At 39.0% G+C, this 18,175-nt stretch overlaps 1 protein-coding gene across 1 annotated transcript in view; it reads right to left on the bottom strand.

Moving 5' to 3' along the window:
- MED27 (mediator complex subunit 27) overlaps positions 1 to 18,175 on the bottom strand; it is a 202,054-nt gene that overhangs the window by 130,132 nt on the left and 53,747 nt on the right. The window contains exon 3 of the mRNA XM_012744084.2: positions 5,407 to 5,537. Within this exon, the coding sequence (XP_012599538.1) occupies positions 5,407 to 5,537 (131 nt within the window). The remainder of the gene's footprint in view (positions 1 to 5,406; positions 5,538 to 18,175) is intronic.

Genomic DNA, 18,175 nt, shown 5'->3' on the forward strand with positions numbered 1-18,175 from the left:
ACAACCAATGTTACATGTTAACACAAAAGCTTACTAAAAACTACATCAGAAGGTTAAGGCTGCTATCTAAGAGAGACCATACATAAACACAGCTACATCCTACTGACAATAAATACATAAATATCTCAATAGACAACGTATAGATCAATCAAGTAAGACAGCCACTTCCCAGGCTGATCTCAATCCTATGAGTGAAAAGCCCAACAATGTTCACACAGCAACAAGGGACACAGGCTCTTCATGGAGACGATAGTGCCCTTTCAGCAAAAGACTTGATTTAATATGAACACTTGGGAATCGAGGAAGTAATGTCACTGCATCAGTGCCCTCTGAATGTGAACAAAGTTCCTTCATCATGAACAACATCTTTATCTTCTTACAGGCTTCTTTGGAGGGGGAGAAAGATATGAATCATTAATCCCAGAAATCATTCATCCTATGGGAACTCGGAGGGGAATATGAGTTTCCAAAGACTACTACTGTTAAAGCCAATTGCATTTTTAAAACAAACACACTGTACAAATCTCCTGCATTCTTGCCATGCCTGGGGTCTTGGTACAGTTAGCAGAGCCAGTGGTTTTGTTGTAGAAGCCTTAGTGTCATCCAACTGCTGACACGAGCCAACACAAACCCACCACTTTAAGAGATACACAGAGCTGCAGAGGAGGCCATGTGAGGAACCAGCCACTGGCCCTTTACCAGTTTCCTATACTGTTTAGAAATAAAACCTTCCCTTGGAATTCTGTAAGCCTGTGCAAGAAAGCATCTAGCTCTCTGAACAAAACAAAGCCCACATCCTTTACCGCAGGCAGTGGAGAAACGTGGTGAAGTGCGGCTAGGCCTTCCTAAGTGGCCCTGCTCAGTGCCCTGCTCGGGCGCTGCAGGATCACATCAGTCAACTGGACACGTTGCTGTGATGCTCTGCTACTTGTTTGTTCCCCAATCTCTACTACAAGCTTCCTATAAGGCAAGATTATTCTTATCCATCCTCTGAATCCCCAGCACAGTGCAAAGAACCAAGCACTCGTAGACTCTGAGTAAATATTTACTGAATAAGTGAATGGGGCTCACAGGCTCAGCCATTCTCCCCTTTGCGCCATGTCTCTCCCCACTGGCGAATGTGGTGGTTTTAAAATACATCCACAAATTCTGACACTTCTTCCTTCAAATGGGAGAGTCTCATCCCCTCCCCTTGAATGTCGTCCAACTTAGGAATGAAGAGGATGAGGTGGAATTGATGCAATGTGTCTTCTGAGGGTAGGTCACTAAACTGACATCCTCCACCTGGTTCTTGTTCTCTCAGATTGCTGGCTCTGAAGAAGCCAGATGCTATGTCATGAGAATATTCAACCAGGCTGTGGAGAGGAACTGAGGTCTCCGGCAAACAGCCAGCACCAACATGCTACTTGCCATATGAGTGAGCCACCTTAGAAGTGGAGCTTCTAACCCCAGCCGAACCTTCAGCTGACTGCAGCCCTGGCCAAGATCTGATTGCAACCTTATGTCAGACTTTATACCATAATCATCCAAACAAGCCACTCCCAGATTCCTGATCCACAGAAACTGTGAGAGATAATGCTTATTATTGTCAAAGCACTAAGTGTTGGGATAATTTGTTACAAAGCAATAAATAATTAACATAGCAACCTTGGAGGATTTGGGTGTTTTATAAGAGGGTTCAAAGGATTTCCTTAATGACAAAGTCAGTATATGGTTATGCTGTGCTTATAATAAAAATTCTGTAATTAGGACTTTTCTACAGAATACAACCATAACATGGCTATTAATATGCAAATTTAAATATTCCATAGATCAAATTATGTTACTGTAAATTTAACAACTACATTCAATAAAAAGTTGGGATATGATATAATATCACAATACAATCCTTGGAGATTGTGATTGTTTTTAAAAATTATATACTAAAAGTATAATATAATATCCATCAAAACTTTAATAACTTTCTTAGGGTGACAGTATTATCATTTTTTGTTATTTTTGGTATTTTAAAAGTCTACATTATGTATATACTACTATTGGTCTTTTTTTTTTAACTTAAAAAAAAAGTCTGAGGCTAGCAGCAATGTTGTGTTTCTAGACAACATCAAACATGATGAGTGGCAAATAGAAGGTGGTCAAAGTGCAATGGGCATCTTTAGACACAGATCCCGCCTCCTACACAGCCGTTCTATAGGGATTCAGGACAATGTGGGCCCCAATGGCTCAATGATGAAAAAAGCAGCAGTCAATTTTCACAGGAAATAGGCTACTTAGTATAGGAAATCATTTCAATGTTGTATTCTTAGGACACAGTAACCACTTTTCTCTTTGAAACTAAGTATTTTGAGTGATTTATTATAAATTTATAATGACAGTTGTGAACACTTCTCTCTTTTTTTTTTTTCTTGGCACGAGAACAGAGTCTGTTGATTGCCCTGATGCTTAAAATAGTTTCTAAGTGTCCTCATAATAGCATGTCACCTGTAAACAGGTTTCAAGCCAATGCAAATTAACAAATGGTGAACAGATGGACTAAGAACTGACTTTTGTCAAGAGAGAGTTAGCAACAAACACTTTCTGGCTCCAGTCTTATGGGACCATTAGAAAGTCTTTTACTTCTTGCTAAACATCTTGCCTCAGTAGACAATCCATGCAGGGAAAATGACAAGTTACAAGGCCCCTTAGACTTTAGAGAGCTGAAAGTTGAGATTTGCAGAATTACCAAATCAACACATGAGAAACAACAGATACAGTGACTTTCCTTAAGAAGACGTTCTGCCATATAGTGAAAACTCTGGTCTTGCAACAGTGAAAGAAGCTAGTCCTGTAGTCAGCTTCTTTTTGGAAAATATGGCGCCTGTGAGCGCATGCAACATACAAAAGCTACTTGTTGGAGGCTGGTTGGTTATGTTCACCCTATCCTGTAAGCAAATGTGAACTGTGAAGAAAGACTGAAGATCACAGAAGTATAAGAGTGGTATAAGAGTGTCTCTGCCTACAGAAAGGACTCCTAGAGGAATCACAGCCTTTGTAAACTCCTCCCCTTAGCTCTTTGGTCTTTTTTTCCCCCTCATTCTCTAGGTCTCTGTCTCATGTTGACTCCTTAGAGAAGAGAGGTTTTCTTTGACTACCCTATTTAAGTAGTATCCTCTATCCTCACAACTTGCCACCCTTTTTATTCCCTTGCTACCACTAATCATGCTGAAAATTATAGCATTAATTTATTAATTTGTTTAGGGGTGCTTGGTCTTTTCTCCTATTAAATTAAAAGCTTCAGGAAGAGGGGACCATGTCTGTCCTGCCCATGTTTATGTCCCCAGTGCCTAGAACCATGCCTGGCACACAGTAGGCACAATAAATATTTGCTAACCAAACAGAAAATAAATGAGATTTTGAGCAAAAGCAAATGATTAAGTCTTATGTGCAGACATTCCTTTGGACTAGACATGTAAAACTGCAGTTTGTAACTGAGAATGTAAACAAAAGAAAGTGCAAGAGGAATAGCAGGACAGATGAGTGAATGCATTTGAAGTCTCTTGGGAGTAAAGCCCCCCTCAAGGGAGTGTATACTCTGGCAGAAAAGCTATCAGCAAGAACTGACGTGCCCATATCTCTGACCCCACATCACTCAGGGAGCCTGGCACTCATCTGCTACAGCTTCTAATACAAAATAACAGAGCAGCTCCTCTCCTGGGCTATGCTGTCTTCAGGGTCACGTGGCATTCTAAGATATGTGCATCTGTCTCCAAACTTCCATTTTATGAGGACACCAATCTTGTTGGATTAGGGCCCACCCTAATGACCTCATTTTGACTCGATTACTTCCATAAAGACACTATCTTCAAATAAGGTCATGTTCCGAGGTACTGGGATTAGGACTTTAACATGTGAATCCTAGGGGTACAGTTCAACCCATGTCACCTAAGAAAATACATTTATGATGTCACCGAAAGCAAGAGATGATAGCATTCCAGTGGGAGAGTTTTTTAATTTTTCATTTGTTTATCTTTAGATAGGGTGTGGAAGATGATAGAAAATACACGAGGGGTGGCTCATGCCTATAATCCTAGCACTCTGGGAGGCCAAGGCTGGTGAATCCTTTCAGCTCAGGAGTATGAGACCAGCCTGAGCAAGAGTGAGACCCCATCTCTACTAAAAATAGAAATAAATTAGCTGGACAACTAAAAATATACAGAAAAAATTAGCTGGGCACAGTGGCGCATGCCTATAGTCCCAGCTACTCGGCAGGCTGAGGCAAGAGGATTGCTTGAGCCCAGGAGTCTGAGATTGCTGTGAGCTAGGCTGATGCCCCGGCACTCTAGCTCAGGCAACAGAGTGAGACTCTGTCTCAAAAAAAAAAACAAAAAGAAACACAATAAAACACAAATATTTCTGGAGGATTTAAGGGATATGCACACTCCTTTCAGTATGTTTCACAATTTTTTTTTTTAACTTTAAACAAGAGGTCAAGGGGTGTTCACTTCCACTTTGAGGGTGGCCAGAGGTTGGGGACCAGGTTTAACTTAGATGAAACAGGTTCTTGGAGGAGCAAGTAGATTTCAAACGTAAGTAAGAAAAAAAAAAATAATGGAACAGGCAAATGGAAGAATCAACTGTGGCATATTCAAAGGAACAATATGCTACAAAAAAAAGGAACAGACAGACTGGATGAATCTAACAGATACTATGTTGAGTGAAAAAAAAAGCTAATACAAAAGATGACATATTATGTGATTCCGTTTATATGACGTTCAAAGACAGGCAAAATTAACTCTTTAAAGTCAGAATAGTGTTAAACTTGAGAAGGAGGGCAGCACAGGTACAGAATAGGAACACAAGGAGGAGTTCTTATGGGATTCTGGAAGTGGTGACTACATGAATGTACACATGTGTGAAAAAATTAGTAAGCTGCACACTCTATGATCCTTACTGTATCTGTTATCCCTCCTATTGGGAAAAAGAAGAGCACATACATTAATATTACTATTTAACAAAAAACAAGTGAGCTCAGCACTGATTCTAATCCCAGCTCTAGCAGATTCTCTAGGTGGTCTGTAGCTTATCAGAATGTGCTCCTCAGCTGTCTCAGCTGTGAAATAAGGATAGCATACTCATATTCTGCCACCTTTGAGAATGTGATACAGAAACAAATAAGCTATGAGGTATCTTCAAATCCTAGATGGAAAACTCACACACGAAATACATACAATATGAACTGCATTACAGCTGCTACATAAAAATCTAGGCAAATTATGTTACTGTCATGCTTGGTTTCTAATCCTGATAGATACCTTTTTAAAAGTAAGAAACAATTTTGAAAAAAACAGTAACTTCTCACCAGCCAAAAACAAGAATAAAGTAAAAGTTCACCCAGGACTAAAGTAATTTTTCAAACCCATCACTTACTGAGGTGGTAAGACAAGAGTCGTGGGTTGAGCCTTTGGTCTACGTTTGGCAGATACTCCCATCTGATTAGCAGAACGCTTCAATGACTGTTGATTCAAAAGGCCCGACGCTAGACCTGCATGGTACTGCAACTGTAGAGAAAAAAAAAAACAAAACGGGAAGAAAAATACCTTTTGGTACGAGCAGGACAAAGGATATTAAGCTATCAATACTTGATAATCTTATCCCCTTAGAACATTTTAAGTAATTTCAAATACAGCTGCTAACATTCTGCTTCAAGGAATTTGTCCATAAGAAGCTAATGAGACAAGGTATAATTTCTATTTTCTTGAATTTTTTTGAGATCTGATTTGCGGCCTAGAGTGTGATCAATTTTGGAATAGGATCCATGAGCTGCTGAGAATAATGTAAATTCAAGTTTATTTGGATGAAATGCTCTATAAAGATCTGTCAGACCTTTTTGATCAAGGGCTTTGTTCAGGTCCATTATTTCTTTGCTTATTTTCTGTTTGGAGGATCTATCCAGATCATTCAATGGAGTGCTGAAGTCCCCTGCTACTATGGCAGTGTTGTGTAACCAGGTGTTTAGATTAGACAAGGCCTCAATATATGCAAATCTTGGGAAATATGTGATTTTGCCTTGAAGACTGACTGTTAATGATGTACTATACAGTAAGGATCTCGTAAAAGTTTGTATACCTATTATATGTTCATACTGGACTTAAAATAAATACGACTTAAGGTCATGTTATTAAATTAAAAAAAAAGAAGATGATAATGGGACAAAGAGGGAAAAAAAACCAAGAATAAGGTTGTTCATCACAGCATTACATAATGATGAAAAACTGGAAGCAATCAGAATGTCCAACAACGATTCTGGGGAATTGGTTAAAATATAGAATGAACTTCACAACATCATTTTGTTGAATTTAAAAAATACGGGTTATACTGTAAACAGAAAGGCACTTAAAAATATGTTATCTAAAATGCTGTCTTTTTAAGAAGCAGAATTTGGGTAACGTTTGCTCTCCTATTTTTCACTACTATTCATATGTGCTTTGTGTAAACAGTTGTAAAGCCTTCATCATTTTTTTATAAGAAAATCCAGGGGTTTCTCTTAGAGACAAAATTATTTCTTGGAACTACTGCTACTATTGTGTCTAGCTTATAATAAAAACCATAGAACTCGCAGTCTACTGTGGTGAGCCACGACCACAACACAGCTTATCATACACAGATTTACACGTACTATGAGTAAGCATTCAGAACCACTGGACTACCATTTTCATTGGTTAAGGTACAAATATCAATCACAAGAACAAGCTCATGAATAAACAGGTATACAAATGGATATAGGTTCACTAAAGAGATCTGGGTAAAGAAGTTGATTTCACTTCCATGTGTATGCAACTGGAACAATGTATGAATGGTAAGGAAGCAGCATGCTTTAAGTGGGTTCAGTGCCAACACCTATTACTTTATTCCTGGACAGACTGCTGAGCTTCAAGGTTACTTAGGAAAGATCATTTTACTTCTTTATACCTCAAATGATACTGCCTGGTTCTAAAGCAAACAGGACTTTTCAAAAGTCCACTTTATTGAGCTATAATTTACGTAAAATATAATGCACACATTTTAAGTGTACAGTTTGATGATTTTGACAAATACATATGCCTGTGTAACCACCACCTCAGTCAAGGTATAAAAATTTTCCATCATTGCAGAAAGCATCCTTGTGCCCTAATGGAATCAATCCCCTTAAATCCTACCATAAAGAAATTTAGATTTAAAATACAACTCATCATTCTCACTCCTTGCCAAATGAAGCTTATGTCCAATTTGACATGTGATAATGACTTTCACCTTCTTTTTCTAATCCCATACTTTTATATTTTAGATAAGAGCTGTCATCAGTCTCCCTATAATAAAATTATCCTTGAAAGGTATCCTAATTTTGAACAGATGTAAATAAAACATTCAAATGTGAAAATGCCAAGCTAAGAATTTGGATTGAGACCATTTATAACATCCAATATGTTTCTTCCTCTCTTCTCAAATTAAGCAAGGTCTTTTAAACATTTAGAATCAACTAAACATACAAATAGTCATTCATTCTAAAGCTCTGAATCAATTTCTTCTCAAAATGCTCTTTCAAGGCATAGATTTTCTTTGCCAAGTCAGCTACACTACAGCTCATGGTAACGAAACTGGTGACCACCGTATAAAAGGGGCTGGGCCCTGGATGCAAAGGGTAATAATGTCCTGAAAAATAAATGGCCTCACCTAAAGCCATTGGGCTGCACACAAATAGACAGTGAAGAAAACAAAATGAATTGAAATGATCTGCTCCTGGAAAATGGCTATAAAAATGAAGATATCCAGTGACCCAGTAAGACTGAAATGTCTGTGTTTGGAGCATCCATATTGCTTTTTAACAGGCCCTTGATTTACTTGGTCGATTTGATGCAGGAGCCTGATGGCTGCCCAACACAAGACAAAGATACATCACATTCATAATAAAAATGGAACAGTTTTCAGGGTGGAAGAGGGGGGCATAATTTGGCTCTAACAACTTATCTTAGACCAATAAATTTTGCTCAAATTTGGTTTTTTTCCTGCAAATTCTTAAATGGGAAATCAATGGAAGCAAGGGACAATACAAGTTTGAAAGACAATGTTTCAAAATGTCAGCTACTTGGGTTTCGATCTTCCCTACCAGAATCTGCAATGAGTGCAATATACATGGGGCTTTATGGAATTACAGGGAAAGACAGCTTGGCAAGGGCCCCTTCCAGCTCAAGGAATCGTCTCTCCTTTTGGCTCTTCTTTGGGTTTTATTAGGGTCCATGCAAGCTCAGCCAGTCCAGCCCTGCTGACTCTCTTGAGTGGAAGAGTCCCGCTAATTATGCAGAGTGGAAGAGTGATTTTATCCACCTGATATCATTTTGATCATTTGCTCAAACAAACAAACAAAAAAATGAAATAGCAGAAATGCATGCTAACTGCTGTCTTTTAAAGGGTTCCTTTGAAACCTGTACCATCTTGGAAGCTCTCAATGTACAGTGCACCTCTAAGAGCATGTGTAGGTAGAAGGACTCCTCTTCCCTCAAAACAAAATCTGCCCTTGAAAGTGGAATCATAATGATTAAGCAGTATTTGTTAATCATATATACGTATCCTAGTTTCCAGGAACATGGCTCTAACTGTCAAGATCTATAAGGGGCCCATTAAATATTTACTGAACCACCTTTATAATGGGAGAAAAGGTCAAAGTTAATAAAACTGACAGGCAGCTCCTGTCCAACTGGATTTATACATTATTTAAGCACCAAATACTCCATTCCATGAAACACAGAGTTTAGATCTGAAAAGGTTCCTGGAAAATGTTTACTCAGCCAATGGTTCTAAAACAGCAGAAGGGAGTTCAAAGCAAATCCACAAATTAACATTAAAAACATATCACTCCCCAAAATATTATTGTAAGTTTTCAATTACAGGTTCTGTAATATTTTCTATAAAAATATATTTCAATAAACATACTTCTTTCCAAATGTCTGTGGCATGGAAACAACTCTATATCAAAAAACAACTTATCAAAGTTCTAATGTGATTTTCCTATCCAAGATCATTTATCCATTAACCAGCAGGAATAAAATAAAAGAGGGGAAGAAATAAAACAATCTATTCTTTTAACTCCCACATCCTACAAGTGTAGGTAATGGAAGTGTTTACATGGCAAGTGCAGAGGAAGTGACCACTCCATGGGAATAGCCATTTCAGTGCTTTAGAGTTCTCTGGATTTCTGAGAATATTTCTCTCAATATTTCTCACAATTTTGCTATCTATTAATTTTTATCTTCTATTTTCTATAAATGACCTAGGATTTTTCTATCAGTTCTCAACCTAAAGCCTTCTCTCTAATCAACAATATCTACTAATTACCTCTCTGAGAAAATTTCAACAATTCATAATGATCTGAGGAAAAGACCAATTAGAATTAGGAAAATGAGTCGGGCACAATGGCTCACACCTGTAATCCCAGTACTTTGGGCAGCCGAGTGGGAGAATTGCTTGAGGCTAAGAGTTTGAGGCCAACCTGGGCAATATAGAGAGACTCCATCTCTACAAAAAATAAAAAAATAAAATAAAATTTAAAAACAACTGAGGAAACACTGATTTACTAAATAGTTTTAAAAGCAATGTTGTCTCTTAAAATGTATTACTGAACATGCAAGAAACTCTAAGGATTGTCATGTAGGGTCCTGATAAACTTTAGAGACTAAGCCTCTATAATAAGTATCCTTGTTGGAAATGTGCTCCTGGGCTTTGCTATTTATAAGAGCTGTGTGATCTTACACATCTCACTTCCCTTTCTAGAAAACATGTATTATATTTTCTCCAAGGATCCACCAAACTCTAAAATTTGATTCCTTCTGTTTCTAAAGGTGTTCGAAGGATATTTGACATAAAGTAATATCCGTACAATATTAATACAATAGGCTTAACAAAACTTTATCCATTGGATAGCCTAGCTCTATACAGAATCTTCTTTTAAAAAGTTCAAACTGGCTGGGCATGGTGGCTCATGCCTGTGATCCTAGCACCTTGGGAGGCTGAGGTAGGACTGCTTGAGCCCAGGAGTTCAGGACCAGCCTGGGCAACATGGCAAGACCCCATCTCTGCAAAAAAACCCAGAAAAATTAGCCAGGTGCAGTGGCTCAGGCTTACATTCCCAGATACTTGGGAAGCTAGGGCAGGAGGATAGGTTGAGCCTAGGAGTTTGAGGCTGCAGTGAGCTGTGATGATGCCATTGCACTGCAACAGAGCAACACTCTGTCTCAAACAAAAAACAAACAAAAAAAACGAAACAATTGAGATGAAAATTCAACTAACTTTAATATGCTTCGAATTACAAATAATGGCAATACTGGAAGGAAATGATAAAAACAATTCAAATGGAAAGTTTCTGACTTAAATCTTGGGTTCAGAAAATCCAGAGTAATGATCCCCCTGGTTAGTTTTCTATTTGCTTAGTGTCATCCACATCATTCTGAATGCTTCTACTTACTCCAAAATAAAGGAAATGTTTTGCAACAGACTGAAGTTTGAGAAGAAAACTGAAGGAAATTCATCAAACCAATCATGTTCAACATAGTAATTAAGCCAGTGGCATTTAATTAGACCTAGTACTTAAAAGCTAGAGTGTATGCTGGAACCTCCCTGGGGTCTATGCTACAGCATCTCATCACATGCAGCATTAGTCTACTCATGTCATACAGCTTGAACCCTACTTTAAGAGAAACTAACATTCAAAAATCACCAGATGTATAAGCCAAATCAATCACGATTTGATTCTTTCCAGTATGAAAATGCTTACTTACTCCTTAAGGATCGACCAAAGGCTTCTTTCAAGGGTGAAGGGAAAAAAAAGCTCTCCTGACCTTAAGGTATGATTCATTTATTTTAAAAATCACTTTACATATAATTATACATAAATTTCTAAGAATACCAGCAAAACACATTGATACTTCCAATAATTAAACCCCTTGGACAAAGAATGTGATAGAACTAAGTTATAACAAATTCTGGCCAGCTTAGCCCAGAGGGCCCATGGTAAGGTCAAAAGGGATGAGGAAGGTGGGAGGGAACCCCACCATTGACTCTGCTAGTCACTCGAGGCCACTTCGGGGTACACAGCTCACACCCATAGTGGGATTGGGGAACCCAAGAAAGGCAACCTTGTATTATTTCTTGGTCCAGAAGTGAAGCTGCCACCCAGGGATACTAATTTCAAAGGTACAGATTTTGTTATTGATTACTTTGTATTTCCTACAATGTCCAGGATAGTGCATTGCATATAGGTGACGTTAATGAATTTGTCAACTGACAAGTAGACTGGCAGATTTGTGAGAATGCCATGGCCTGCCTTAGCACTGTAGCCAAACTAGGAGAACAGACTGGCTCCATCCAGCGATGCTCTTATGAAAGCATGAAAGCGAGCATACTGCTTTTCAGTTCAGGTGCTCACTGTCATGATAGAGCCATGAAGGAAATCTTTTTCCCTCTGATTCCAATTACCCAAAAAGTGGGTATGTCTACAGGCATGAGTTCAGGAAAAGGCATCCAGTGACTGCACTCAGATTACTTCAATAATAGAACAGAATCATAGAATTCTAACAACAGAGAAGGGCTGTAGAGATGCCAACCCCACCCCCATCTCTACCTCCAACCTTAAAGAGGTCACTGACCCAAAGTCACACATATCATAAGAGGGTGGTGGGCTATATACAGGGTTCACCTTACATATCTTTTTCCTGTGGGGACAAATGTGCTGCCTCTAACTGGAGAAACTGCCATTTGTCATCTCTACTTATGCAATAAAACAGCAATTCCTCCAGGACAGGGACCTAGACCTTGCTAAGAAAGAGGCGATGTTACCATCACCAGCATCTGCTGGCTCCTATCTGTGCCCTTCTCTCTGATCTTCAGGCACTGAGATGTTCCCTGCTTTTCTCTCCTACTAATTGTAAGGGGGGAAGTTTGGGGAAGTTTTAAACTCTATTGTTTTAAGGTTTTAATATTTAGGGTTAACTTCAGAGAAGAAAAGTCAAGAAATCAAAGAAACTTCAGTATTGTCAGGAAATCTAAATTGTAGACTTAGTAGTAGCATGTTTAACCTTCCTAGCAGCTCTGATCTTATTTTATGACGGGGCAACTGTGCTATTGCCTAATGAGTTATTATAGATTCTCTTGTCCAGAAGAGTCCACATGTATAATCTGTTTTTGCTAAAGAATCTTCTTTCAGAATTTGTGTTATACATCGTAACAACAACCAGCAAGGACACCAATGCCACTTTTCCTGCATATCACTAATTCAAATGGCCAGAGCTGGCTGGCACAATGCACTGAATGCTACCAAGGCACAACAGAACATGCCAAAGCCCACAGCCACAATCTAAAGACACATGACACTTGCATGGATCCACACCCCATAGAGCTGGTATGTATGTATGTGGGGACATTGGCAGGGAGGGTGCTAATTTGAGATTCTTATACAGTCGTATTTCCCCAAACCATTAAACTTTCAACTAGAACTAAGATTTGTAAAAAACCAGGAACACTTTGTCACCACTTTGAGTTGCAAAGACCTTTGCCCCTCATTATTGAGATATGTTTTGTCTCCAGCTAATGAGAAAGAACCATGTATTATGGTAGCATTCTGGTTCTTCTTTTGAACATAACTCTAAGAAAAACAAGCAAGCTTGCTTGATATTATTTGTGCCAAGGAAAACAGCTAAGAAAAATACCATAAATCTAATTGTTTTGCTTGAATTTTAATCTAAATATCAGATAATGATATTAGCTGCCTCTTTCCTCCTTTTATCTCCTAACACTTCTTTCAAATAGCCAATAGCTTTAAAAAAACAAAACAACAACAGCAAAAAAAACCTTTAGATTTTAGATTTAAGCTTTTATGGATAATCTTTTTACTTGGTCAAAACAGCATCAATAAACCATAAGAAGGAAGCCTCCAATTTATTTGCCTATTTGTTCTCTACTGGGAAGCTAGGTTTCAGGTCCTTCAATTACTATGAAAGCAGGACACCAAATCAGGGCTGTGCTTTCTGCTCAACTGTGGCATTATTTATATGCTAAATGCCATTTGGGTTTCTTTTCTTCCTACATACTAATCCTCAAATGTCAAAACTTCAAAAGATAGCAGCCTTTTTCTTTCTTAAATATCTGTAATGTTTAGGGTCGTTTAGGTTTGTTCAACAGAAACATCCCAGAATTCACACCTTTATTAATAGGCCTTTCTCCACAACTGCTCCTATTTACACTACAGCTGTATGCATGTTATCATACTTAAAAGATGCCAGTCAGCTAGCAGAGATATCACTCACATATCTGGACAGATTCACTAACAAAGAAAACTGTGAATTTGGCTAAAAATGGGAGAAACAACCATTATTGGGACTATTTGTAAAACAAGAGAGAAAAACCACTAAAAAAGGGGGGGGGAGGAAAAGGAAAGATGAGCAGCTAACAGTAAAAGAAGAGCAAAGACACACAAGGTACACAAGAATTGGTGTTTCTCTGTCTCTAGGTAGCCATCTCTCATTTCACACCAGGCTATCAGGCCATTTGTCCCACATGGCCTAAGACAGCAATGCACAACGTCATAAAGAGAGTCACCTGGTGTTATGGACTGAATGTTTCTGTTCCCACTAAATTCTTCTGTTGAAGGCCTAATCCCCAGTGTGATGGTCTTTGAAGGTGGGGCCTTTGGGAGATAACTCAGTTTAGGTGAGGTTATGAGGGTGAAGCCTCCATGATGAGATTAATGTCCTTAAAGAAGAGGAAGAGACCAGACTTCTTCCTCCCTCCACCATGTGAGGATATAGCAAGAAGGTGGCCATCTGCACACCAGGAGGAGGGCCCTCACCAGATACCAAATCCACAGGCACCTTGATCTTGGATTTCCTGGCCTACTGAACTGCAAGAAATAAGTGTTTGTTGTTTAAGCCACCCAATCTATGGTATTATGTTATAGCCTAAACTAAGACACATGGACACTTAAGAAGAGGCAGGCAAAAAATATAAATAGGATCAAAGAAAAAGTTGACAATGCAGTAATGAGTACTCCACAGATTACTGAAGGGTGGTGACAATGAGTGAGAGTACGCCCCCCAAAAAGGGACAACATAGTAGGCTACTTTGTTTGCCTATGTAAGATGGGCCATTCCGTTCTTGTAACCAACTAAGCACAAACTACCCCAGAATAATTATCTGTTTTTATACTACACTTCTGTACCCAAGAAAGACAGAATGTGTATTTGATCTTTCTGTTACTGACCAAAGAAAGAAGTAGCAGGAAAGAATGACCCATCCCAGAATTATCTTTATACTTGCACCAGAAATGCAGAATATTAGTTTTTAAATGCATACTTAAGGCCTGAATCAAAAGTCTACAAAGAAAGGATAGAATTATGTCTAAGGTCCCTTCTAACACTGGAAATTCTATATTATAAATACTTCTCTATGAAAATGAAGGCAGAGCTTGACTTCCCAATATAAAAATCAAACTGGTGAAATTTAAATATATGTAAGAGATACAACCATTTACTAGTAACCAAAAGTCTCTGATTAAGGCAGTGAGTGCGGGGAGGTTGGGAAACGGCTGCTTGTGATGTTTTGTGCCTGCTATTAGTTGAAATCTAATGCAATCCTAGAGCCCAAACACATACTGAAACGTTTACTGACACATAATAATTTGTTTTTCTTCCCAAACATTCATAAGTTAGACATGGGGAAAGAACTAAGTATTCCCATATAGGAAATATGTCCCTGAGTATTTCTTTTTTCCCCCAAAAGAGAGCTTTTTCAACTAAGAATGAGTACAATGAGAACCACTGGACATTTCTATATCTCAATTACAGACACTGAATTCTAAGCATTAGTCATTTATTTGCCAAGTTATCACTAGTCAAGAAACCAGTAAATGTAATTTTTTAAAAATTATCAATCTGATAAAAACAAAATTAGATTATTAGTAACTCTCCTTAGAAGAAAAAACTGAGTTCCTATATGCCTGCTGGTCAGCTGAGATTTAGCTGGGGAGTATATCTAGCTCTTCTTTCTTCTAGAGTCATGAAATGCCTGCTTCTGTTTTAAGCACTATATTCACTACCATCAGATGCAGCCCCATCAGCTTCCTCCGCTTCCCTCCACAAACCAACAGCCTGCTGCAGAAGCACCAGGCTACAAACCAGGGGTTTGATTAGCCTTCCCCTCACCCCTTGCTTACCGGGAATAGGCAGTTGGGATGAAGGAAAGGCAGTACACAGAAAACTCAAACGGAAGATGATGGAAAACAGGGAGCCATATAATTACTGGCTGGAAAAGGCATACAACGACACCAGAAAAATGGGAAATAATAGGAATAGAAGTTTCGAGGCATGCGAGAACAAGAATCCGGAAATAGGAGAAAGCATTTAGGAAGGATTCTTTTTTTTAATTCATCAATTTTACCAACTGCATTATCCCTTGAGGAATAGGCCTGGTGGCTTAGGACTACAAGGAGGCAACTGCTTTCCTTTGCAGTTTGCCATGAAGCAGCAAAGACTTGAAATTCTGGAGGCAGTGTGGCCAAGTGGGTATAAGATAGAGCTCTGCAGTCAGATGGCCCTGAGTTGAAACTCCAGCTCATCAAGAGTGATTCTGGGTGTTTCTTTTACCTTCTGAGCAATGTTTATCACCTAAGGACAGAGATATTTTTATGATTATTGAGCATACTCATTAAGGCAGGCTTTTAAAAGCACCTTTTCCCTGTCTCACAACAACCCTATGGAGGGAGGTACTGTCAGCCTCCTTTTACAGATGAATAACGGCTGTTGCTAGAATTAAGTGATATAATGTGTGCAGAAGTCTTAAGCATACTACAATCAGGCAAAGAGCTGTTTTTGTGATTTTCAGAAGTGACCATGCCCAGAAATCCATCTCTTCCTCCAACAATGCCAGAAATAACTGAATTTTCACAAAATTGATAAGAATGATCACTTTTGTTTTATCGCTCTGTTGCCAGGGCTAGAGTGCAGTGGTGTCATCATAACTCATTGCAACCTCAAGCCCCTGCGCTCAAGCTATCCTCCTGCCTCTGCCTCACAAGTAGCTGGGACTACAGGTAGGACTACAGGCATGGGCGACCACAGCCTGGCTAATTTTTTAATTTTTTGTACAGATGGAGTCTCGCTATGTTGCTTAGGCTGGTCTCAAGCGATCCTCCACCTCGGCCTCCCAAAGTGCTGGGATTATACGTGTGAGGCACCACGCCCAGCCAAAATGATCACCTTTTAATCAATTTCTGTCACCTGAAGCATATCAGATAATAAATTGATAAGTGTAATGGGAAAAAGGAAAAAATGCATCCAAAGGACCGTTCTAAATGAATAGCTATATTGAGAAGGAAACAACTCAGAATTCTTCTCATACAACTGAGAAAGACAATCTATCACAAGATGATACCTCTTAGCCAATTTTGAGTAAAACCCTCAAAATAACCAAAGGACAACTGTATGAGGCTTGCAGAAACACTGTAAGCACTCTAAATGAAAGGCAATCCAGAGGATCGGTTGAGAAGTTCCTTCTAATATAGTGTGGAGATTGTTCTTTTTAAGCTGCACACAACCTAAATGTCCAGAAAACTGGCTCAAGCTTGATGCATTAAACAATCAAGTTAAGGAGTATTTCTCATGCATCTAACAAAGTACTTGGAACTGGAAGATTAAAGTCTCTCTCCAGACTCCCACAGCATTTGTTTCTCTCTTTGTAAGACTGTTGAAGAATTTTTGCTGATCTGTTTAAGTTCTGATTGTGATTGTCTACACAGGAAGTATGAGAAAAGGTAAAGCAAGTGTCAGCCTGTGTGTTAGAATCCTCCCATGATAAATACAAGACTACGATATTCTTCCCCCTTGGAAGGAAAAAAAGCTAAAGTCACACATATTAACAGTGGATGTGTTTTTGGTTTAAAACAACAGCCTAGAGTGAATTTTCTACTGATCAACATGACCTAGGCAGAGAAAAAGTTGTACTGTTCTTAATCTAATTAAGAATGTGTGTTTAACTGGATATAAATCAGAAGCCCTCTACTTAACTGTATGGCATTGGGTGAGTTAACTTTCTGAAGCCTCAATTCTCTCCTATTATTGAGGATAGCACTGCTACTCAATACTACTTGATTACTCTAGTAACAATCTGGGGTTTCACTGAGCAAAATCATACCCAGGTTCTTGGAGTTAGTGAAGGTTAAGTACATGAAAAGCACTCAGCAAAGTTGCTGGCCCAAAGTACACACTCAATAAATGTTACTGTGGCTATTACTAATAGTCTGAGGTTGTTGAGTCATTAACAATTAGGCTGAGTCTTAGATTAAGCCAGTAACAAGAAGGTCTTGCCTCCAGCAGAAAAACTTTAGAGGAGATGGACCCGTCAAATAATTCTGTTCCTGGATGATATGGGGAAGGGGATGCACAGGGATGCCTGGACCATAGGGAGTTGAGTCCCTGATACAAGAAGAGCTGTCCCGATGAGCAGGTTACTTACTCTGACTCCAATGATGCCTTACAGCCTTACTCAAACTTCCCAAAATCTGCTGTGAAGAACAAGCCAAGCAACCAAAATGAGAGCAGCGGCAGCCAACTGGGAATGTTTAAGAAGGAATATTAATACATCTATCACCTACCACAACCACCCAAGGGAAGATCCTGGATATGGGGAGTAGCCTCTTTGGGACCAAGAGTAAGAAGATTAGAATAGGCAACTAGTGCCACATCTAACGTTTCCTTTTCATCCATAATACCCAAATAAGTAGGTTGCCTTTCCCTTTAGTACCTGGCATGTACGGAGCTGAGAAGAACCGAATCATGCTCCAGCAAGACCAGAAGCCTTCTTGAAACATCTTTTGTAGAGCTGACCACTGCACATCACTGTATGGGTTTTTTGTGTGTATCTTTACTCTTTTCCTAAACTGTACATCACAAGAGTGCCAGAACTGTCTCATACCCCATTTTACAAACCCCACAGGTCTAGCATAGGGGCCTACATGAATGTTAAATAAAAATCTGCTGAGACTGAAATGGCGTGATGGATATGAAGCACAGTACCAGACATGGATGGATATACACAGAAATGTCCTCCGATTTCAAAAGGTCAAGATCTGCCTAGAAAGTAAGCTCCACAAGAGCAGATGTTGTCCCTAGTCTTCATT

Source organism: Microcebus murinus, chromosome 12 (assembly GCF_040939455.1).
Source record: "Microcebus murinus isolate Inina chromosome 12, M.murinus_Inina_mat1.0, whole genome shotgun sequence".
In the NCBI taxonomy this organism is placed as follows: Eukaryota; Metazoa; Chordata; class Mammalia; order Primates; family Cheirogaleidae; genus Microcebus; species Microcebus murinus.